The sequence below is a fragment of the Dipteris shenzhenensis genome, chromosome 1, assembly GCF_047967505.1.
Source record: "Dipteris shenzhenensis isolate YYH24624 ecotype China chromosome 1, Dip_SZ_1.0, whole genome shotgun sequence".
Classification (NCBI taxonomy): Eukaryota; Viridiplantae; Streptophyta; class Polypodiopsida; order Gleicheniales; family Dipteridaceae; genus Dipteris; species Dipteris shenzhenensis.
Genome location: NC_141596.1, coordinates 31,891,846 through 31,916,463, shown reverse-complemented (window position 1 = coordinate 31,916,463; position 24,618 = coordinate 31,891,846). Strand labels below are relative to the sequence as shown.

Sequence of the window (24,618 nt, the reverse complement as noted above, 5' to 3'; positions counted from 1 at the left end):
ACTCATTAGATTTTACTTTGGAGGTAGCATACATGGAAACAACTATCTTTACCTTAGTTGAAGCTCAGACATGTATGCACGCTGGGCTTTCAGATAATTGCTTTGAGCTGCTTCGCAAGAAGGACACCTCCAATCATTGACTGGAATTGACATTGGCGACGGGAGACATCCATGATGCACTGATGATCCACAATCAATACAGTCTATGACAAGCTTTGTGACCTGTTAGCACCACAATTGATCAGGCCTCAATACCAAATATGCCCGCACGCAAATTGAACAAAGATGGACACTTCAAATTTGTATCACAGAAAAACAAGCTAATAACCTTACATCATCAGAGCCACAAACTATGCAAATCTTCAAATCTTCACTACTCTCTGCTGACTCCCCATCAGATTCAGCTGCAAAACGTGTACAGACAAGAATTCTTAGGTAAATTAGAATACTTAACAAAATAAATACTTAAGCCTCCCTGCAAATTCTTAGGTGAATTAGAATCTTTCCTTGCAAATTCTTAATGAAAGAAGAAAATTCCTGCTTGCAGGAAAATAGAGGTCTCTTAAACGTTGTGGCCTGGACCCTCAGTTGAAGTCCTTATTTGACCAACCACACTTAGTTTGCACATTCCAAGTCTTAAGAGAAAAGAGTAATTGAATCATTCAGTGTCGTATTCATAGATGAAGAAATATCCAAAACAAACTCTGCTGTGCCTTTTTATGACACCAGCTCAAAAAAAAATTCCATGGACAAGAGTCACGAACAGTCACAGTCAGTGACATCTCCATAATCAGCAGACATGTAAATAAACACTACTTATAGCCCCATATGCTTTCATTATCCCCAGAGGAAATACACACGAATAACCAAGCAAGATCTCATTCCAGAAGTTGTTTGTCCTATAGGACAAAACACGATGACCATGACTTCTTATACTCAGCGGAAAATAGCATTGCAAGCTGCAACCAAAAAGTTAAGTTTCAGCAATGGCCTAAAGAATTCGTCTGACAATATAACCTACGAGACAATAGTTACAAAAAGATGGCAAGGAAACAGTTCTGGCATATTTACCAACAATATGTGAACAATTCAAACGTGCCGTAATCAACTTGAGAAAGAAAAGTTCATTAATGCCTTCAGAACACCAAAACAGCCTATAAGACGAAGTAGAGTACAGTTATAAAAATATCACAGGGAAAGCCTGTGCACTTCTCCCACTCACTAAAACCAACAAATCAAAAATAAGCACAACAGTAGTGCAACGTGACTCAAATAGGCTGAAGTGTGCCATCCTCTCAAGTAGGCTGCCGAGTTGCCCGCGTCTTCTGAGACAATGAACATAGAGTATCCAACTGATCTACCTATAGATGATCTCCTATCGAAGCTAAGGATCAGGCAATGTAATGCTGCCTACTGAGTAAGAAAGGCCTTGCCTTACCTATGTCTTCAAAGGATATCTACTGTTGGCATATGACCCTTAGTTTTATAAAAAAGGTTCCCAAAATCTGACAGAAGAGTGCCATTGCAATTCCACACTGGTACATATATTCCACTAATTTGTCAAGTCCCTGATGTGTACCTTGCTCTCTTAGCAAAGAGCCCATTTATCTTTTCCCTTGGCATCCATTGATTGTTTCGCACCTTCATTTTGTACTGGCTGCATTTTGGTGCAGTCTTCACCCATTAAAAATTAAATGCCTTTTACTATTGCCCTTTTACTTCAAAGGATATCTACTGTTGGCCTGTGACCCTTTGTTTTTATCAGAAAGGTTCCCAAAATCTGACATAAGAGTGCCATTGCAATTCCACACTTCTACGTATATCCACTAGATTGTCAAGTCCCTGAGTGTACCTTGCCCTCTTAGCAAACACCTATTTATGTTTTCCCTTGGCATCCGCAAATAGTTTCGCACCTTCATTTTGTACTTGGTTTGCACTTTGGTGCGGTATTCATCCATTAAAAAGCAGTGGCTTTTAACATTGCCTTTTTCCTGAAGGTTGCATGTCTACTTTCAATGGTGTGGAAACAAACTATTAAGTTTTAACTTTGTCTACTTCACTTAATTTCCAAGTCTTCTCCACATTGTGGCTGGGATCTCAAAAGTGGAGAAAACAAAAATGGTCACTGCTTCCTAAGGAGATGTGCATCTAGTGGTCCTCCTACTCGGATATTTTTGCCCTTAAAATTTTCTTTGGCCTTTTTTTTCTAGTGTGGCCGAGAAGATGTTTCCTTGCCCTTGGTATCCAACCATAGCAACATTCCTGCCACCATATTGTTTTGAGAATTGTTGGTGCTCCAACTTGAGTCAGACCATTCTTATGGCTGCTATCCTGAAAGCTTGGGACAGCTTCAGAAGTACTCTTCATAGAATCCCCCGTTGCTCTTTGGAAAAGATTGATAGACAGCGTACTGTCATGTGGAATGATAGCATCCTTGATGAGCATGGCAGGCCATTGCAGTGGTCTAGATGGGAGGGAAGCCTTGCCTCTTTTGTGGGATCCTGGAAGGCTTTCAGAAAACTTCCAAAGGACCATAAATTACAATTAGTAAGTCACCTCAGAGGAATTATAGGGAGAATTCAGCAGATTGATGCAGCCATACCCATGGATTGAGATGATTCACATGCAGGCCTATTTCTTGCTCTACTTGAAGAGGGGCTTTCATGAGGTCAGGTATTCCATTTTAGGTCAACAATACAACAATCAAATGAGGATGCCTTGGTCTTTTATGTTCAGTCTGGAGGCAAGCTATCTAAATCTTGTGAGAAAGAAAAGAAAAGAAAGAAATTTTATTAGAGTCTTCAGAAGACCGATGGGTCTATGAGACTGAAAGAAAACCTGATACAAATCACAGTAAGGATGGAGCTACTGAAACGAGCATCATCACCCATGCTGGATCCTAAGTCTGATCATACATAATCAAATCAAATACATCTGGATGTAACAATGAAAAGAAAAGGACTGGAGTGGAGCAAAATCCTCCATATGTCATGTCGCCCTAGCTGGTGCATAGCCGGTGATGGGACGCTGGTGCCCGTCAAGGGGTGCTGTACGTCTCGGTCTCCTGGACGAGGCTCGACGCAAGACCAGAGCCACCATGACTCCCGTGGGACGTATCCCGGGTCTAAACAATGACGGGAGGTCCCCCAGAGTGATCTATGTGTCCCCTCAATGTCTCGTGTGTCGTGCTACAGTCGTCGGGTCAAGGTCTCTGTCACGTCTGCGGCTAGAGACTCGACGATCAATGTCACTCAATGGGAAGAACTCTGTGATCTTGCTCTGAGAGGTGTCTGATGATGTGGCCAAGCCCTGTCGCCTGAGTAAGTACTCTCTGTGTCGGACCCCCTCATGAATGAAGGCCGCGAGGCATCTCTGATCTGGGTAGGCGAGGAATCTAGAAAGGAGCCCGGAGCTGTCTCTGAAGAGGCAATGGTAGCGACCTCAGATCTCGTAGTACACTAGACACCTGAAAATAAAATGCTCCTCCGACTCAACCTCTCGATCTCGTAGAAATGGAAGAGAGCACGAGTGAGCAAAATGGAGAGTGGGCTGAACGTAGGTCACTCCCGAAAGTGTACCAAAATGAAGTGTAGTACAATGACAAAGATGAGGGTTTTGTCTAAGTGACAAAACCCTATCTAATCACTAACCGTAGTTAGAGATTAGACTGTGGTTAGGAGGAAAAACCTCTAAGAGGGAAAAGTGCCCCTAACCCGCTTGTTACATTACATTGGCCACTGCTTAGAATATATCCATGTTACCACCCTCATCAAGCTTTAAATTTTTCAACTGCCTACGGAAATAGGCAACCCTCACCTCATTCCGCACCTGACACAAAGATGCAAGCTAATCCCATGCTTGCTTAGCTATCTTGCAAGACCGAATATGAGGAATAATAACCCGTTTCACTGAAAGAGCAATCAAGGCACGTGCTTTGGCATCACGACCATCCCACTGAATTTTCTCCTGTGAAGGAGGCAAAGCACTTGGAGCAGGAGGTGTAGGAGTCCTGGCTATAGCAGTAGAACCATCACCTGAAGAAGCAGAGGCTGTAGGTGTAGCACCAGTAACAGTGCATGTAGGCCTAGCCTCAAAACCTGAAACAATATGTCATAGATTCTTGGCAACCAAAACATGTCCCATCATGTACGACCACATGGGATAATTGGTGCCATCAAGCTTGTCATCGGCCCCAATCTGCCCAAACAAATCATTTTTGCCACCAGACATGGTGCTGAAATACAAGGCAAATGCACCAACTGGCAAAGCAAATGAGAGAAAGGCAACCTCTTAGAATCAAGTGCTAAAAATCTGCCCAAGCTTCAAAGCTTATGTCTGCAAAAGACTCTGCTGTCCCAAGGTGTACCTATTGCAAGAAAAATCCCCAAGGGCAACACGAGGCCTTCCAAGGCAACACGAGGCCTTTCCAAAATGCAAATGAAGCAAAAATTGGAAAAAGCCAATGCAACAACGACTTACCCAATGATGTACAGCACTGACAGGCTCTGAAAGCGAGCAAATGAGGGCTGGAAATGAGAATTACAGCAAAGGAAGTGCTCCCATGAGGAGGAGAGCACGTAGATATGGAGAGAAAGGGATCCAATGGAGAGAAGCTCGCAACCTGAGGCAAAGGGATGCCAAATGAGGAGCGAAAGGCTCAGAGAGCACTCTCCGGATCAATTCAGCAGCTCCAAATGGCTCCAAACGCCGGCACGCAGCTCGAGGCAGCTCCGAAATGCTGAGAAACCTTCAATGTAACTGACATGTACCCCAAGGCAGCTCCGTACTGCAGTAAATGCTTACTGACATCCAGGAGTATGGAATTCAGCGTGTACGGAATTCTGTACAGATGCTGCGAGCAATAAATGTGCAGTAAGTGCACCGATTTTCCGCGCCAAAATAGGGTTTCATGTATTCTTTTCAGAATCGGGGTGCCTCGTTGAACATCTACACGAGCCCAGGTGCGGCCGTTTCTGGTTTTGCCTGGAACTTGCCCCCTGATTAGTTTTACGTGGCGTTCCCGCGACAGAAATACTCTAGGAGGTCACAAGTCCTCACAGATGTATAGAAAACCTCGAAAAACTAAGCAAATCAGTAAGAATGAGAGCTCAAAAGGCTGACAAACAGCTTGAGAAAGCTGTCAATGGCTGAAGGAATGGATATAGTCCTAATTGACTATAACTAGGCCTACAAGGCTCATACCAAGGTATAAGTGGCATCTATGGATAGCCCATGAGATAGCCTACACTTTTCTCTGACATACTGATAATGAACCTCAATGTGCTTCGTGCGAGCATGAAACACAGGATTCTTTGCCACTGCTATAGCACTCTGACTATCAGTGAGAATTGGAGATGGACCCTCCGATAAGAGATGAAGATAAGCGAACAAACGTCATAGCCAAACACACTCAACTGTCGCTGTGAAAGCTACCATGTACTCAGCTTCACATGAGAAAGTAGCCACTGTAGATTGCTTCTTGCTTAGCCAAGAAATGCAAGCTTTTCCCAAAAACAAACAATTACCACTAGTGAACTGCCTGGTATCATAGTCTCCAGCCCAATCTGAATCACTGTAATCATGCATCTATAAGTCACCCCCCGGGAAACATCAAGCCATAAGACTTTATGCCTTACGAAAGATGCATTTTACTGCCTGCCAATGTGTTGTCTTTGGGCTGTGCATATATCTGCTCACCTGAGATATTGCATACTAAATATCGGGCCATGTATTGCATAAGTAGATGAGGCATCCAACAGCCTGGCTGTAAAGTGTGACATCCACTGATTCAACTGCATCATACATAGTAAGCTTCAGCCCTGGCTCCACGGGAGTGGCTATAGGCTTACAATCATGCATGTGGAACACATACTTGGATTGAGACATAACGATGCCACGCTTGTCTTGTATAAACTGGATCCCCAAATAAAAATTTGGCATGCCCAAATCTATCATGTCAAATTCAGCTTTCAACTCAGCCTTAAAATCTGCAATTATATCCTCATTTGACCCTGTGAGCAGCATGTCATCTACATAAAGAATGATGACCAAAATATCCCCCCCATCCTTCTTGATGTAGAGAGTGCTTTCCGTGGGACTATTATGTAATCCTTTACTTGCCAGGAATGCATCTATCTTGGCATACCATGCACGTGGGGCTTGTTTCAGCCCATATAAAGCTTTGTTAAGCTTGCAAACCTGAAGTGCATTGCCAGAAAGTTCAAATCCAGGAGGTTGTTTGACATAAAACTCTTCCTGCAAGTCCCCATTAAGGGAAGCTGTTTTTATGTCCAACTGATGGACATTCCATACAAAATTTGCAGCCATTACAATAACTGACCGCATGGTGGTCATTCAGGATGTAGGAGCAAAAGTCTTCTATGCATAGCCTTTGGCAACCAGCCTTGCCTTGTACTTGTCAATAGACCCATCTGGCTTCTTTTTACCTTGAAAACCCACTTGGTACCAATGGCATGCTTACCTGGTGGCAAATCCACAACATCCCAAGTTTGATTTTTCTCAATGGACTGCAACTCATTATGCATGCACATTATCCTTTGCTTCTTAAAAAGAGTCAGGCTCCTCTTCATCAAGAAGAGTCCCTGCATAAGCTGTCTCAACTGAAAGAGCCCCCCCTGCGTGCCTTACCGCACTACGAGTCCTACCAGGCAATCGGGCCTCAAGCCTACTCTCCCTGAGAGTCTGTAGCAACCAATTCGGGACTATTTTGGCTGAGTGTATCTCTTGAATCTCTTGCCTGACAACTTCATGCACACCCTGTGGAGATACAAAATCAACCGGTGGTTGAATCGGGGCATATGGATCAAGAGGAGGTTGCTGTAAGTTCTGATTTTCAGCATGAACCTCAACTGGGGAACCAAATGCTATAGGAAGCATCCCCTCAAAAACATCATCTGAAGAAGCTGGAATCTGAAATTCAGCATGTGTATGTGCTGAATTTTCAGAGAATATAACGTCTCTACTAACAAAAATCTTGCGTGAAGCAGGATTGTAGAGACAATAGCCTTTGCTTTGTGAACTATATACCCCACAAAAATGCATTAAAGTGCCTTATCTGACAACTTGTGTCGAAACTCCACAGCCACGTGGGCATATGCAACACAACAAAAAACTCTGAAATGGTCCACACAAGGCTTTCTCCCATGCCAAGCCTCATAGGGAGTAATTGTCTTGAAAGCCTTTGTGGGAGCCCGATTCAAAACATAGTTGGCACACATGAGGCCTTCAAGCCAAAACCTGTGAGGCAACTTTTTACTAGTAAGCATGCATCTATCCATCTCCATAAGAATGTGATTCTTCCGCTCATCTTTGCCATTCTGTTGAGATGTAAGCCTCACTGTAAGCTGATGCGTGATGCCTTCCTCCTCCAAAAATGCCTCAAACTCATGAGACATATACTCCCCCCCTCGATCTGTGCGAAGTGTCTGCACCTTGAGTCTTGTCTCATTCTCAACCATAGCCACAAAGTGTTTGAAATGCATAAACACTTATGATTTTGCCTTAAGACCATAGACCCAAGTGTAGTTGATGAAGTCATCTATGAATGTAACATAATAAAGATAACCCCCAAAAGCAGGTGTCCTCATGGGACCGCAGACATCATTGTGAATAAGCTGTAATTTGCATGTAACTTTCACTGCACCATCCTTCTTGAAAGGAAATCTATGCATCTTGCCAAGGATGCAACCCTTACATGAATGAGGAGGAAATGACTCTAACGGAGGCAATGCATCAACCATATCATGCTTCTGTAGTGTCATTAAGCTGCCATAGCTCATGTGCCCATACCTAGCATGCCATAACTCCGCATTTTGCGTCACAACAGTAGGAGTGCTTACTGAAAATGCATGATCGGATATAAATCAAGCTGAAAAAGACCCCGATACAAAGTGCCAGACAACATCAAAGCATAGTCATTCTCTTTGTCTCTGATTGCACACTTAGCATCATCAAATACAACCTGAAATCCTCCTCTATTAAGAGAGGACACTGAAATCAAATTCTTCTTTATGCCTGGAACATAGAGAACATCTGAAATTCTGAAATATGTGCCATTAGTGAATGTGAGAATAATGTCCCCCACTCCACACACTGAATAAGAAGAATTATTTGCACAAGTCACCTTTTTGGTAGGTGGAGAATGCAAAGATGAAAAAAGACTCTTCTTGAAAGTGATGTGCTTTGAAGCACCACTGTCAAAATACCAAGTATTCAGTGTCTCATTGACACTGAGAGAGCATGCATCTTTTGAAGGATCATAACTGCAAGTCAAGAAAGCATAAGGATCATCATCATTAGTGGTTGTAGCAACTGAACTACCCACTGTAAAATCTAAAGTGCAAGACAGAATAGCATAGTGCTCTTCCACAAAGTTGGCTGCAACATCTCCCCCATCATGTGAATGAGAAGCTGATGCATCTGAGACAACCACACCTGAATCCCTTTTCTTCTCTTTAGCTATGCGCTTCTTGCATTCTCCAATATAATGACCTGGCATCTTGCATTAGTGACAAATGCCCTTCTTTTTCTGCTTATTTGCATCACCCTTAGCCTTATAAGAGGGCTGTCTTGAATCTTTATGTTGATGTGAGGGCTGATTGGCATGTTGCTTTTGCTGCCCTTTTCCCTTAGGCTTGAACTTGGAAAGCATGCCATGCTCGCCAGCCCGGGTTGCCATATTTCTTCATGTCTGCTCCTCCCGCAACAGAAGTTCTACCAACTCGTGAAAAGAGAGAGGATTGCTGTCCCTCCTCAATGACAAATTCAGCGAAGTGTGGAAACCGATATAGGACTCAGGAAGAGAATTCAGAGTGGTGGTAATCATCTCTAAATGACTTCATCAATATTCAACAGTTGCTCCCTCAAATCCTAAAGCTTTGTGACGTGAGAATTCGTGGAATCTCCCTCATCCATATGCGTATGAGAAAGCTCTCACTTCATAAAGGAAACTCTGGCATCATTTCTTGCTGCAAACATACTCTCTAGTATCTCCCAAGCTGCCTTTGATGTCTCGCATGACTGAATGTGAGGTATAATGAACCCCTTGACAGAGAGAGAAATCACTGATAGAGCTTGTGCATCTCTAGAATCCCATCTTTTCTGCTCTGCTGTGGGAGCTCCTGGAGCGGCAGCTCCAACTACTTGTGCTGCATTTTGACCTCTACCCCTGCCTCCAGCGGTAGGAGTGACAGGTGTGGCCACTGTATCTGGTCTCGCTTCATCTCCATTGACATAGTCCCAAAGATGTCTGCCAACCAAGATATTGCAAACCATAAAGCTCCACAAGGAGTAGTTGGTGCCATCCAACTTATCCTCCTGTGTGAGGACTCCGAACACCTCATTGGGGTTGTTCTGAGCCATTGTTGCCAGATAAACTCAGAAAAAACAGCAAACTGAACAAGTAAAATCCCTTCCCAGGATGCAAAATGCACAAGTAAAATCTGCAAAGAAAATCTGCCCGCAGTGACAAATACTATCATAGCCTATCAAAGGCTCAAAATGCACCACAATGCTCTGCTGAATGCCCCAAAATCTGCAAATAGAATCTGCAAAAAGTGGCAAAATTCTGCAAATTGACTTGTACTAAGTCCAAAAATGCTTGCAAACTTCCAAAATGCTCTTTTACCTGCAAAATTGCAACCCAAATGCAAAAGCCCCAATTTCTTGTGGGAAATTGCATACAAAAGAGGACAAATGGTCTAAAAGCCCCAAATGTTGCACAATTTGCACTCTGCTTGCAGAAGCCCCAAATTTCACTGCAAAAATTGCAGTGTAATTGCAAATGCCCTAACTGTTTTCAACACCTACAAACCAGCTCCAATGTCTGCCCAAAAAGCCCTGCAACGGAACTGTACGGACACATTCAGCCTGCACCGAGCTGACACTACAGAACTGTCAGTGTACGGTCAATGTGCGGATGACTATACGACGAAATCCCTATAGTGTACGGATGACTGTACGACGGAACCGACGAAATCGTACAAAGCTACAACGATGACAGGCGTCACACGTGCGGGGAGCTGACAGTACAGAATATCCACAGGAGCCTGCAGTATGGTATGGACAACCGTACTGTAGTACGGCAGTACAACAGGCTATACGGCGCCGTACGCTTGTACGGACGGTGATCAACGCCTGTGTATGGACAGAAGTGTACGGATGGGAGGTGTCACCATAATGTAAATGTCCTAAGTCAAAGTACAGTTGACCATTTATTTGATCATAATTAAAGAGTTTCCATCTAGGTTAATTATGGTCAAAGAGTTCTTTTAATGGTCAGAGAATTGACTACGGTCAAAGATACTTGACTCTGGTCAAGTAAACCTGACTTCGGTCGGGGAGACTTGGTATATTACCAAGAGAGTTAACTGCGGTTAACCAAAGAACCACAGAGCTGACTACGGTCAAAGAGTGTTGACTTTGGTCAACGAGATTTGGCATGCGCCAAGAGGGTTAACTACAGTTAACCAAGTTGAGCCAACTTCGGTTGGAGAGTTGTGCCAACTTCGGTTGGAGAGACTTGACTATAATTAAGGCGCCCCAACCCTTGGTCAAAGCCCTTAATTATGATCACGAGCGTTGACTTCGGTCAACCCGAGAATAAATGTATATTTATATATTTGTTATGTGTGCACATGTGTTCAGTGGGGACGCCAACCGTGACTAGAATTAGTCCACAATGTATTATTTGCATGCAAAGCGCTAACAATTTGTAAGAAAATAATACAACGTTTGTGCTCAACAGATAACAGGATCTCGTACGCAAGAGAGAAAACCAGATAGTATGGAGAATCAAAAATTTGATTACTGTAGAACTGATACAATAGATGGCGCTGCCTCCCAACCGTGCGCTCTTGTGAAAGAAGCTTCGATGGCAAGCTGAAAACAGTAGAGAACGGAGGCTGGATGCTAAGGAATCAGGGTTGCTGTAGCCAGTGATGAAATGGGCTTCACGGGCTCGCTCTTATATAGCCACTAGTCGTAGTCGATTGGACCCAATTGGGTGACCGACCCAGTCCGCCCAAAATGGTCGACTGGGGTCGGTCCCGAAATAGGCCACTGACCACACGATAGAACCGTGGCGTAAAATAGAGCAACAAACCTACGGTTATCGTTCGGCCCACAGCCATCCGGGATCATCTGGGACTCCAAATGGGCCCCGCAACCCGAGAGTGGATTGCCCCGGGAAATGCTCTGTCTACCCTTAGTGCGGTCAATCATGGGATGCCTTCCCGCACTTGCATGTAGCCTAGTTGGTAGTGCCAACTCCGTCCAACCATCAGGCCACACATGGCCCCCATCTGGTGTCTAAACCAGGACCTACCGGATAACCGAGCTACTCAAATGCCTTCTCCTCATATGGAGGGCTTACAAGTACAGTGTAGCTGGTTCCCGCGTAGTTACACGAGAGTGGAGCATTGATATCTAACAACCCCCCTCAATGTCCACCCGCAAGTGAACTTACTTTTTTGGCCCAATGCCAAGTCGATGAAGATGCCTCTCCAACAAGTCTCTTCCAAGAGCCTTCGTGAAGATGTCCGCAGCATTCTGTGTAGTCGGATAGTACACCAAGTCGACCTCTCCATCCATGATGAGCTCGCGTACAAAGTGATATTGAATCTCAATGTGTTTTGTGCGAGCCTGGAACACATGGTTCTTTGCAATCGCCATGCAACTCTGATTGTCACATGATAACTGCGTTGGCTTGTTCTGCACTGCACCCATGTCCCCTAAAATCCTCCTCAACCACATTGCCTCGCAAGAAGCAAAGCAAGCTGATTTGTACTCAGCCTCGGTAGAAGAAAGAGTAACTATGGGTTGCTTCTTGCTGACCCATGACACAGCTCCAGATCCAAGTGAGAAACAGTAACATGTGACTGATCTCCTGCTGTCCACGTCTCCTGCCTAATCCGAGTCACAAAATCCGGTCAAGATGTTGCCCTTGGTATGGTGATGCCATAATCAAGTGTGCCTTCGATGTATTTCAGCACTCACATCCCTGTCCTCCAATGGTTCTCCCGAGACTTATTGGAAAGCCTGCTTACTACACCAGTCGCAAAGCTGATGTTCGACCGCGTGTTGCACAAGTAAATCAAACTACCCACAAGTCTTCTATACTTCGCTTCGTCCACCAATGGTGATGAATCCTCGTTTGAGAGCTTCACGTCAACCTCCATAGGGGTACCAACTGTCTTGTACTCAACCATGCCAAATGCCTTCAGTATCTCTCCAGCATACTTCAACTGTGAAATGAAGATCTGTTTCGGATCTTGCCAAACTTCAATCCCCAAACAGAAATGCATCAGTCCAAGGTCTGTCATTTCAAACTCTCTTCCTAGCAAATGCTTTGTCTGCGAGATCTTCTCTTCATGGTTCCCTGTTATGACAAGATCGTCCACATAAAGGACCACGATCATACACCTGCCTCCTTCTCTGAAGATATACAAATTTACATCAGATGGGCTCCTCCTGAACCTGTTTTGCAGAAAGTAGGCATCAATTCGCTGGTACCCCGCTTGTGGGACCTGTTTCAGCCCGTAAAGTGCCTTCTTCAGTTTACAAACTTTACCTTTTGAACCGGGATCACAAAACCTGGTGGTTGTTCCACGTATACCTCCTCCTTGAGATCTCCATTCAGAAAGGCGGATTTTACATCCATCTGAAACACGGACCAACTTTCCTGGGCTACTAAAGCCAAAACACTGCGAATTGTGGTTAGTCGAGCTGTGGGAGCAAAAGTATCCTAATAATCAAAACCATGTACCTGTGCGAATCCTTTTGCCACGAGCCGAGCCTTGTACTTATCCAACGTGCCGTCGGACTTGTACTTGGTCTTGTACACCCACTTGGTGCCGATTACCTTGCATTTTGGTGGACGATCCACAAGGTCCCAAGTGTTGTTCTTCATTATGGAGCCATACTCCGACTGCATAGCCTCCATCCACCTGTCATCACCCTGTGCCTCTTCAAGGCACGGATCACCTCTGTCAGCAAAGCATAGTTGACCAAGTGTTCATGCGCCCTTCTTTGCTCCTCTAATCTCTTGGACCGACAGTGTTCGGATGGTTCCTCCTCAATGGCTGAAGGTTCTCTGCCGTCCAAAAGCTGCTTTACCCACTTCGAGAATGACCGTTGCCGTTGTGGTTCTGCAGGCTCTTCTTCATCTTCTTTATCTTGAATCCTCCCAAGCACCGTTGGGGGAGTTCGGTCTGCTGTTGGTGGTGGTACTGGATGGATATCATGGTCCTAGTTGTCTGGGAAAGAAGCATCCTTCTTCAATTGATGCGGTTGTTCTGAGAAGACCACATCGCGACTTACTATTACCTTCTTGGTAACAGGATTATAGAGACGGTAACCCTTCGCCTCTTCACTGTAGCCCAAGAAAATACACTTCCGGCTCTTCGATTCCCATTTGGTGCTGTTAGCATCAGGGACATGCACAAAACAGTCACATCCAAAAACTCTGAAGTATGCAGCTGAAGGTTTCTTACCAGAAAAGGCCTGCAGTGGAGTCATCCTGTTCACAGCCTTCGTGTAGCTACGATTGAGAATGTAAATTGCCGTGTTACATGCTTCAGCCCGAAAAGTCTTTGGTAAATCTTTCCCTTTCATCATACTCCGGTCCATTTCGCAGATGACGCGCATCTTGCGCTCTGCTACTCCATTTTGCTGTGATGTATGTGGCGGGGATTTCTGCCTCTTGATCCCATGACTTTTGCAGTAACTTTCGAATTCAGTTGATGTAAACTCTCCACCTCTGTCTGATCTTAATTTCTTCACCTTCCTCCCCGATTCTTTCTCGACCGTTACATGCCATTCTTTGAACTTGCTAAAAGTCTCGTCTTTAGTCTTCAGGAAGTATATCCATATCCTTCTACTGCAGTCGTTGATCAGCGTCATGAAGTAGTAGGAACCACCCAAAGCTTCCGTCTCCATCTTTCCGCAGAGGTCCGTGTGAACGAGCTCTAGAGGAGCCTTTGCCCTACTTGCCTCTTTAGGAAAGGGCTACCGATGTTGCTTGCCCATCATGCAAGCTTCACATACATCGGGCAGATCTGAAATTTCTGATAGGACTACAATCATTCCACTTTTATGCATCTCCTTCAAAGAACTAAGGTTTAGATGACCAAACCTCTCATGTCACAGCTTAGTGTTCTTCACATCGAGTCGAGCACTGAAAGCTGAGAGTTCGTAGATGTTGTTGCGCCGTGTACCTTTACCAACGACCTTCCCTTGAAGATCCAAAATATGTGCACCATTCTTATCGAATTGAACTTTGAGGTTCCGATCCGTGATCGCAGAAATGGACAACAAGTTCCTCTGGATATCTGGCACATAAAGAACATCGGACAACTGTTTTACAACTCCATCTGACTTGAGAGCAATCGTAACTTTTCTTTTTGCTGGACATTTTACATCATTGCCGATTGCTATCAGGATGTCATTCCCTACAGGTTGTAGAGAGGTATACCAATCCTTCCGACTAGTCATGTGGCGCGATGCACCACTGTCAATGATCCAAGGTTCATCCGCAGGTACATGAACTGCCTCCGTGCAAATCTCCTCAATTACTACGAACAGCTCTACTGGTATTGCCTGCGCGCTGTTGCTGGACTCTTTCCTCCGTTCTTCTCATCTGCAATCTTCTTTCGGCACTCATTCTACTTGCGCCCTGCCTTGTTGCAATAGAAGCACTTGATCTTCTTCTTTCTCTTTTTATCATCAGAAGAACATGGGTTACCTGAGTCCTTATCCTTACCTTTCTTTAATCCAGTCCAGAAAGCCGAATCTTCTTCAGTCCTCGTCTTTTGACGCATCTCCTCCTCCAAAAGCATCGCGCTGAAATCCTCAAAGTTGAGCGGATTTTTGTTCTGCGTATTCAACGCCATAACCAGACCGTCGTGCTTTGGTGGGAGAATCCGTATGCACCTTCGTGCTAGGTTCTCGCTGGTGATGGTGATGCCAATCGCAATCATCTAATCGCGCAGATTCTTCACCCTGGTGATGAACTTCTCTGTCGCTTCAGACTCAGAAAGTTTCTCGTTCGCAAGTTGAGTCTCCAGATTCTGAATCCGTGTCTGATTCGTGGTCTCGTACTGATTTTTCAAGACCGTCCATGTCTTCTCCGCTGTGGTGACATGTTGAATTAACGCCATGACGGAATCACTAACACTGCACACAATAGAACACAGTGCATTTGCATTTCTTCTTGTCCATGCGAGAATCTCATCCGCAGTTGGTACTATCTGTTGTCCTGCATTGGCTGGATCTGGTCTCGGCACCGGCCTCACGTCCACCCCAGTAGCAGTGTCCCAAAGCTCATATGCACTTAGGATGGTCTTCATCTTGAACTTTCAGAGAGGATAGTTAGAGCCATCCAACTTTCGCTTTCGCCGAACGGTGGGATTCGCAGTCTTGCGGGCTGGGCCATCTCTCACAATCTGCTCGCAAACAGAAACACACTACCAAATCTTCTTGCTAGAGTCCAGGCTCTGATACCATGTAAGAAAATAATAATACGCCTGTGCTCAACAGATAACAGGATCTCGTACGCAAGGGAGAAAACCAGATAGTATGGAGAATCAAAAATTTGATTACTGTAGAACTGATACAATAGATGGCGCTGCCTCCCAACCGTGCGCTCCTGTGAAAGAAGCTTCGATGGCAAGCTGGAAACAGTAGAGGACGGAGGCTGGATGCAAGGAATCAGGGCTGCTGTAGCCAGTGATGAAATGGGCTTCACGGGCTCGCTCTTATATAGCCACTAGTCGTAGTCAGTTGGACCCAATTGGGTGACCGACCAAGTCCGCCCAAAACGGTCGACTAGGGGTCGGTCTCGAAATAGGCCACCGACCACATGATAGAACCGTGGCGTAAAATAGAGCAACTGACCTATGGTCGCCGTTCGGCCCACAGCCATCCAAGATCATCTGGGACTCCAAACGGGTCCCGCAACCCGAGAGTGGGTTGCCCCAGAAAATGCTCTGTCTACCCTCAGTGCGGTCTGTCATGGGATGCCTTCCCGCACTTGCATGTAGCCTAGTTGGCAGTGTGCCAACTCCGTCCAACCATCAGGCCACACATGGCCCCCATCTAGTGTCCAAACCAGGACCTACCGGATAACCGAGCTACTCAAATGCCTTCTCCTCATATGGGGGGCTTACAAGTAGAGTTTAGCTGGTTCCCGCGTAGTTACACGAGAGTGGAGCATTGATATCTAACACAATTAATGGATGCCATGGTGGTGCGCTTTAATTAATTGTTGCAGGTACTAGGAAGAGTGATTTTCCTAAGTACTACCGGAGCCTAACAAGAGTCTAGGAGGCGGTTCGCAGGACCAAGTGCTTCGAAGACTCCAAAGTTGCCCTTAGTGGCATGTAATTAGGAAAGTAATGTAGAAATTGACAAGTGGCTTGTTGCCAAGAAAGGGAGCCTAAGAGCTCATGTAATGATTCATTATTCACGTTTGGATTTTTGGTATGAACAGCTACTATGCTGAACTATGTACTCCATCTTCTCTCAAGCAATAAAATCCTTCGGGGGGGTCCAGCCCGACTGTTGTTCTGGGCCCTAGTTTCTCTGTTGAAAGAGGGAGAGAGGGAGAGCAAGTGAAAGTGTATTGGCTGTCTTTTACGAGCGAAAGGTTTCAGGAGGAGGCAGCAGTACGGACCTGGTGCGGAATGTGCAACTTGGGCTGCGTGCAGACTGTGAGTGCGAGGTTGTACGGAATGCGCTATACGGACGAGAGTTGCACGCGAGGGAGCTAGGAGCTGGTAGCAGATCTGAGAGCTGGGGGCAGGTCCAAGAGCTTAAGCTGCTCTGATACCAAATGTGAGAAAAATGGAAGAGAGCAAGAGTGAGCAAGATGGAGAGTGAGCTGAACATAGGTCACTCCCGAAAGTGTACTAAAATGAAGTGTAGTACAATGAAAGAGATGAGGGTTTTGTCTAAGTGACAAAACCCTATGTACTTAGACAAAACCCTATGTAATCACTAACTGTAGTTAGAGATTAGATTGTGGTTAGGGGGAAAAACCTCTAATAGGAAAAAGTGCCCCTAACCCGCTTATTACATTACTTTGGCCACTGCCTAGAATATAATAATAATTCTAACAAATCTACAGATGATGTTCTGTTGGGTGTTGCTTTTCAGCTTGTCAGAATCATAGGTTATGTGGAACACAGCTCGGATTCAGACTGGTACCTTAACCCAGATCCGCTTCTTATCTCACTTGGACTCATAAAGGATTTAGCTCTATGGAGGAGTCCCAATACATTTTTTGCAATAGGATCCTCCAAAGTGGGAGTGGATTGATATAGGGCATCGAGAGAAGAGCCTCCTCTTCTTTCGTAACACCGTCAGTGATGCTAGAAGATTTCAGCTCAGTTGTAACTGGATCAGAAGCCACATCCTCGTTAAGGCCAAGTGCCTGAGAGCGCAGAAAATAACCTAGGGCCTCCGCTACAAAGAGGAAAAGGTAGGGGACCAAAGGACTGCCCTGTCTCACTGAACGAAAAAGTGAAAAGGCCTCTCTTGTATGCCCCCTAATAATCACCTGGCTGGAGCTGCCCGCATAAAGAGCTAAAACCCCTCTAATCCATCCCTCTGAGAACCCAAGTCTCTGCAACTCCACTCTATCATATGCCTTCTTGAAATCCAGAGAAGAATGGCAAGAGGCTCTAACTCCTCCCTAGACCAATCCATTGCCTCCCAGAAGTGAAGATATTATCCAGGATGCTATGCTCCTGGACAAAACTGGTCTACGTCTCGTGAATGATGTCTGTTAAGTGGGGTAGACACAAGCTCAAGACCTTGGCCAAGATCTTGTAAGCCATGTCAAGAAGGCTGATCAGCCTTCACTAACAAATATCTAACCTATCTCCCCCCCTTCGGAATCAGGCATATCTAGCCTCTCCTCAAGGAATGTGGAAGGGATCCAAGGTCCAAGATCTCTTGGCAGGCTAACCTGAATGGGGTGGCGATATACTCCCAGAAGTATTGAAAGAAGCTCGAAGTCAAGCCGTCCTCTCCAAGGCACTTCTGGGCTGGAAGAGCCTGTAAGGCCTCCCAAAGCTCCTCATAAGTAAACGTCTGCTAAGACTCTATGTAACAATTGCCGGAATCTGCTCCCATACTACCTGCCTAGCTAGAAGAGTGGTGGGCGAAGCCTCCTCCGACTAAAAGAGCTAACGGTAGAAGACCATGGTCATCTCGAAGATCTCCTGAGAGATTGTGTGCATACGTCCCTGTGAGTCTCAGAGTCGCTGGAGCTAAATCCCTGCCGACCGTGGTCTTGTCGTCTGAAAATACTGTCTGGTCATCATGTTACCCTGCTGGACCCATCTAGCCCTAGAAGAGTGGTAGGAGAACTCTACTCTACAAACCTCCAAATCTGTAGCTCAAATCGTGCACACTCCAGTCGGTCCCTGAGCCACTGCGACCCTCGATCCTGCCCCTGAGTCTCTCAATAGACGCAAGGTCTCGACGAAGTACTCTCTCTCTCCTAAAGGGTAGCTCTCCGTCTAAGAGCCTGACACTGGAGCTCCTGACTGCTCCACTGGATCCTCTCAACCACCCATGCCACCCACCCCTCATAGCGTCTGTCCTCAGGCTGTCTCCGGAGCTCTACTATCGCCTATTGTGCCTCCACCTTGTAGGATCAATGAATAGAAAGAGAGAGTGCAGGCTGCACAGAGTCGATAGAGTCTGCCGTCACGTCAACTAGGATAATGAAAATAGAGAGTACAAGGTACTTGTACCTAGACCTAGGACTAAGTGTCCTAGGTGAAACATAGGACTAAGTGTCCTATGTGGCCTAAAAGGCACTAACACTACAAGTGCCTATATTTATTCCTACAAGGCACATACCATGGCCTATAGGGCATCACTAGAACCACCAGGAGATGGCCTACAAACTCCCCTCCATGGGATGGGCTGAAGTACTCTGGAAACGTCTCAGAATACCTGGTATTTTCTGGTCATGGTGGCACATGTTCATCCAAAAGGATATAGCCACCTATGAATGTACAAGGGATGTCAAATCATGTAACAAAGGGAACCAAGTGTAAAGCTTGTCAGAAGACATCGAACTTGGGACGAGGAAGTGCCTTTGTAAACATATCTGCTAAGTTGTCCTCTGTGGGAAGATAGGACAACTCTATGTCTCGTGCTGACAACCGCTCCCAAACATAATGATAGTGAACTTCAATATGCTTGGTACGCGCATGAAACACTAGGTTACGCGCAATGGCCAAAGCACTCTGGTTGTCAGTGTAGACAATAGTGGAGGATGTCTGGCGAATACCAAGATCTGTAAGTAACTGTCGAAGCCAAACACACTCTACTGTAGCGGTGAAAGCTGCCCTGTACTCAGCCTCACAACTAGATGTGGCAACTGTTGGTTGCTTCTTGCTGAGCCAAGAGATACATGAATTCCCAAGCAAAAAACAATTGCCAGTATGTGACACTCTGGTGTCGGAACATCCTGCCCAGTCACTATCCGTGTAAGCATGCATGGTAAGTGAACCCTGATCACCATAGAAGAGGGCTAAATCCTGAGTGCCTCTGAGATATCTGAAGACTCTCTTCAATGCCCTGCCAATGCTGTGAACTGGGCATGTGCATGAATCTGCTGAGCTGAGATACTGCATACTGCAAGTCAGGTCTCGTGTGACATAAATAAATAAGGCATCCAACAGCCTACTGATAAAGAGTGATATTACATGGTGGGCTCCCATCATGAGCTGAGAATTTGAAGCCAGTGTCCACTGGAGTAGAGATTGGCTTGCAATCCTCAAACTGAAAACGATCAAGGAGCTGTCCAATATACTTGGACTGAGACATCATGATACCCCCCTCAACATGAGCAAACTGAATGCCCAAATAATAATGGATCTGTCCCATGTCTAACATGTCAAAAATCTGCTGCAAATCAGCCTTGAAAGCCGCAATTTGCTGAGTATCTCGGCCCATGATGAGCATATCATCCACATATAAAATCAGCACTAAAAAATCAGATCCACTCCCACCGACATAAAGAGTGGGTTCTATGGGACTATTCTGAAAACCATACCATGCCCTGGGTGCCTGCTTCAAACCATAAAGGGCTTTTCTAAGCCGGCATACCTTATTTTCAGAATTAACAACCTCAAAGCCAGGCAATTGTGTGACATATACTTCTTCCTGCAGATCCCCATGAAGAAAAGCAGTCTTGATGTCAAGTTGGTGCACTTGCCAATGATGATGGGCTGCAATGGCAATGACACATCTAATGGTAGTAATCCTGGATGTGGGAGCAAATGTCTCCTCAAAGTCAATGCCTTGTTGTTGGGCATACCCTTTTGCAACAAGACGGGCTTTGTATCGATCTATGCTGCCATCAAATTTCCTTTCTATTTTGTAGACCCACCGGGTACCAATGGCATGCTTGCCGGGAGGGAGATCTACTAATTCCCATATGTCATTTTTGGCAATGGATTGTAAATCAGCTCTCATTGCATCCATCCACTCTTTGCTATCAAAAGCATCTTTATGGCACAAAGGCTCTCCATTGCAAGCTGTAGCAAGGAGTGCAAACTCAAGAAAGTGACCATGCATTTGTCTATTCCCTGATCTTCTCCGGGCAGCAAAAAGCTGATCTTGTTTGCTGTCCCTCAATGTATCAAGAAGCCATCTGGGAACTTGCCTTTGCTGTCTATTGACAGCTCTTTCTTCAATGACTGCATCATGAATAGTGGGATCTCATGTTGCTGGTCAATGTCCTCTTCTGAGGATGGCAGAGGTAACCATGATTCAAAGGCATCAAACATGTCAACATCAGGCTTAGCTAGGAGAAGCTGAATGTTCAGCAAAGATTACATCTCTACTGACAATAATCTTCCCAGTATTTGGTTGGTATAACCAATACCCTCTGCTCTCCTGGCTGTAACCAATAAATATGCATTTGATTGCCTTGTCATCAAGCTTATGTCTCAGCTGAGATGGTACATGAACATATGCAAGAGACCCAAAAACTCTCATGTGTGAAAGTGAAGGCTTCCTGCCTTTCCATGCTTCATAAGGTGTAACAGTCTTCAATGCCCGTGTAGGTGATCTATTCAGCACGTAGTTAGCACACAATACTGCATCAAGCCAAAATTTATTGGGCAAAGACTTGGCCTTAAGCATGCATCTGGCCATCTCCATTGTGGACCTGTTCTTCCTTTCAGAAACAGGATTCTGCTGAGGAGTGTAAGGAGTAGTGCATGAATGAACAATGCCCCGTGTAGACAGAAATGCATCAAACTCCTTTGACATATACTCCCCCCCCCTATCTGTGTTGAGGATGACAAGCTTGCATCCTGTTCCATTCTCAACCATGTTCAGCCACCTCTGAAAGCATGAGAAAACTTCAGATTTGGCTTTTAAAGGATATACCCAGCAATATCTTGTGAAATCATCAATGAGAGTCATGAGATACTTGTACCCTCCAATGGCATTTGTCCTCATTGGGCCACAGACATCGATATGGACTAGCTGCAATTTCCTTTGTGAGAGTTTTGGACAGTTCTTTTGAAGAGGAAACCAATGCATCTTACCCAAAAGACAACCCTCACACAGATGTTTGGAAACTGTGTGAGTTTGAGGTACATCATTTGCCATCTGCTATGAATGTAGCTTTGCAAGAGCTCTATAATTGAGATGACCCATTCTCTCATGCCAAAGATGAGTTTCAGCAAGCTGTGAATCTGAAATAGCAAATGCTTCAATAGAAAGTGCAGCTGAGTGATGATCAAGGTGATAAAGCCCCTTTTGCAAAGTACCAGTGAGAACTATGGCATTGTCATCACGAAGATCATAAACCAGGCATCTGTAGCCATCAAAAATCACTCTGAAACCTGAAGTAGCAATTGCTGAAATTGAGATCAAGTTGACTTCAATTCCAGGCACAAAGAGAACATTTGAAGTGATTTACAAAAGACATAACATATGATATTCTTTTTGGAGTACTACTCCAGGCAAAGAACCTCAAAATTTGACCAAGTGATGATAAACAAAAATTCAAAAGACAAAGTGCTTAAAAAGCATAGTCTTTATTTTCAAAGTTTGATTCGTCATTTGCTGATGGAGTTCTTCCTTCAACTAGATTTGCTTTGTTGTTGAAGTAGTCCTTCTTCACAAGAAATGCTTGATTCTCTTTGTTGTTCTTCATGCAATAATTCCAATTGTAGGTAAAGGAGCAAGATATATTTGAAGCATTTTCCTTGTGCACCAAATACTGAGAGAAGATGATCCCAAGCTTCATGTGAAGTTTCAAAGCCATCAATGTGGTGAATGTATGAGTCTTTTACAGCATATGAAGCATTATTAGCACATGTGACAGTCCCCCCTCGAGGTGCATCAGCTAAAGAGTGAAACAACTGTCTGCAAGATGTGACATGCTTGGAAGCACCACTATCAAAGTACCAGGACTGAGCATCATTAGCAGTAAAGAGTGCATCAGCTTTGGAGGGATCAAATGAGCAATGGACAGCCCATGCCCAATCATCCTAAAGAGCATGTGCATGTGAAGCATCTGCTGGCTCATGGGATTCAATAGCATGTGAGGCATTAACTGTCAATCCTGCTTTCTTTTTCTCCGAAGCAATGCGCTTCCTGCATTCTGAAATGTCATGTCCAGGCTTGCGACAATAGTTGCATCTTTTCTTCTTTGACTTATCTGCTGTATTTTTAGATGCATGGGAGGAATTACAGCTGCTATGCGCAGATTGAGGCTTGCCCAAAGGCTTGGAAGCCTTGCCTCTTCCTGTCTGCTGTGAAGCAAATGCATGATCACGAATAATGACTTGTCTATTAGCTCGACTTTGCTCTTCCTGCAAAAGCAAAGTAACTAGCTGATCAAAAGAATAGTGGTCTGGATTACCCATGGCCACTAATCAAAGGGTTGTAGCAAACCCTTGATATGTATCTGGCAGTCCATTCAATGTGGTACTGACAAGCTGTGAATTTGGCACCACCTCATCAATGTTGGCAAGTTGTTCCATGAGGTCCTTGACCTTTGTCAGGTATGCATCCATAGAGTCACCTTCATTCATACTGACTTCCTGTAATTGCCTTCTCAAATATGCAACACGAGCTTCATTGCGAATCTGATGCGAATCTGATAGAGAGAAGCCAATTTATCCCAAGCATCCTTTGCTGTCCTACAAGACCGGATGTGTGGAATAATGATTCTCTTGCATAATAAAGCAATACATGAATGTGCATTTGCATCTCTTGCATCCCATCTTGACTGTTCTTGAGTTGGAAGAGCAGCAGCAGGAGTGCTAGAGGATGAGGCATCAGGAGGAGTACCCTCTGCAGAGGGACCAATAGTAGAGGCAACCACTGTAGCATTGGCTCGCCTCAGATCAACCCGAGAAACAATATTCCACAAATGCTTTGCAACAAGAATATGTTTCATGAGATAAGACCACATCGGATAGTTGGTGCCATCCAACTTATCATCTTCACGAAGAACACCATCCTAATTGTTCCCAGCCATAGCGAATGTGATACCCTGAAAGAGACCTGAAAACCCAAAAGCCTCAAGGCTATCACTGCAAAAAGCTGGCTGTCCACTACCACTAGGACCAAGAGGGAAACCACCCAAACAGGAGTGGAGGAGGAGGATGAAGAAAAGGAGGACCTACGCTAGGTACCTTCCCATTACAAGGACGAGCAGGCCAAGAGAACCAAGGAAGAAGGGTGATTCCAAGGATACGACGACCCAACTAAGGTTAAGGAAGTAAGCCTAGCATCGGAAGGGGGAACCCACAACCAGTATACATAGCAGATGACCTCACCCCCAACGAGGAGTGTGCTTTAATTGCCCTCCTTTCAGAGTACAAGGACTGCATGGCCTGGAAGTACATAGACAGGGGTCGCCATTGGCTCAATCCCTACCCTCCATGCCCAATACACCCAGATGCACCCATCACAGGTGTTCACAGGTATTTGGAGTGACACGGTTCACACTTTGATAGCCATATGGGCTAGCATGCAGGGCCCTTCACGGGCAGAGTACTATGAGCGAGCCAACCACGTGGGTGTGGGATCCTACCGCGCTAATGGCCCCTTTCCAGGGCTGCAAGATCAAAATGCTCAGTTCCAAGGGCATGGGATACGTATTTGAAATCTCCAAGTAGTTCTGTGGTTCCAATCACCAGAACCGTCTTGACAAAGGCCTCCCAACAAGCATGCAGAGGCTTGAGGACTGAGCATTTGCAACCCCCCCCCCCCCCCCGAGGTATGAGAGGAAGTAGATAAATCATGTGTGCCTGCGGAGCCAGAGGTCAACGGAGTGGCTTTTGCCTTGCCCTTGCTGACAAACGTGGGGCCCACTGCAGATCCAGGGGGTGCGCAAGGAAGAGACTCCAGACGAGGCTGCTACTGGCTAAGGATATAGAATGGGGGGTGGTGAGGGTAATCATTGTAGGAGGCGGCACGGGGGGACAAGCGGTTTTAGGAGGCCGAGGGTGAAGGGTCCAGTGGGGGTGGGGTGAGGCAGAGTGTTATCTGTCGATGTTGAAGTCGAAGGTCACTCTACAATGGTGGCACCTGAGGCCTCTAAGGCTCCTT

The 24,618-nt window shown here is 45.3% G+C and overlaps 1 protein-coding gene across 2 annotated transcripts in view; it reads right to left on the bottom strand.

Annotated features, from left to right (window-relative positions):
- The window catches only part of EMB1135 (RING/FYVE/PHD zinc finger superfamily protein), a 182,471-nt gene that overhangs the window by 95,985 nt on the left and 61,868 nt on the right, over positions 1-24,618 (bottom strand). For both annotated transcript variants that reach the window (XM_087374238.1, XM_087374244.1), the window contains exons 15-16: positions 334-404; positions 53-222 (exon numbers count right to left, since the gene is read on the bottom strand). In XM_087374238.1, coding sequence (XP_087230364.1) covers positions 53-222; positions 334-404 — 241 coding nt within the window. The remainder of the gene's footprint in view (positions 1-52; positions 223-333; positions 405-24,618) is intronic.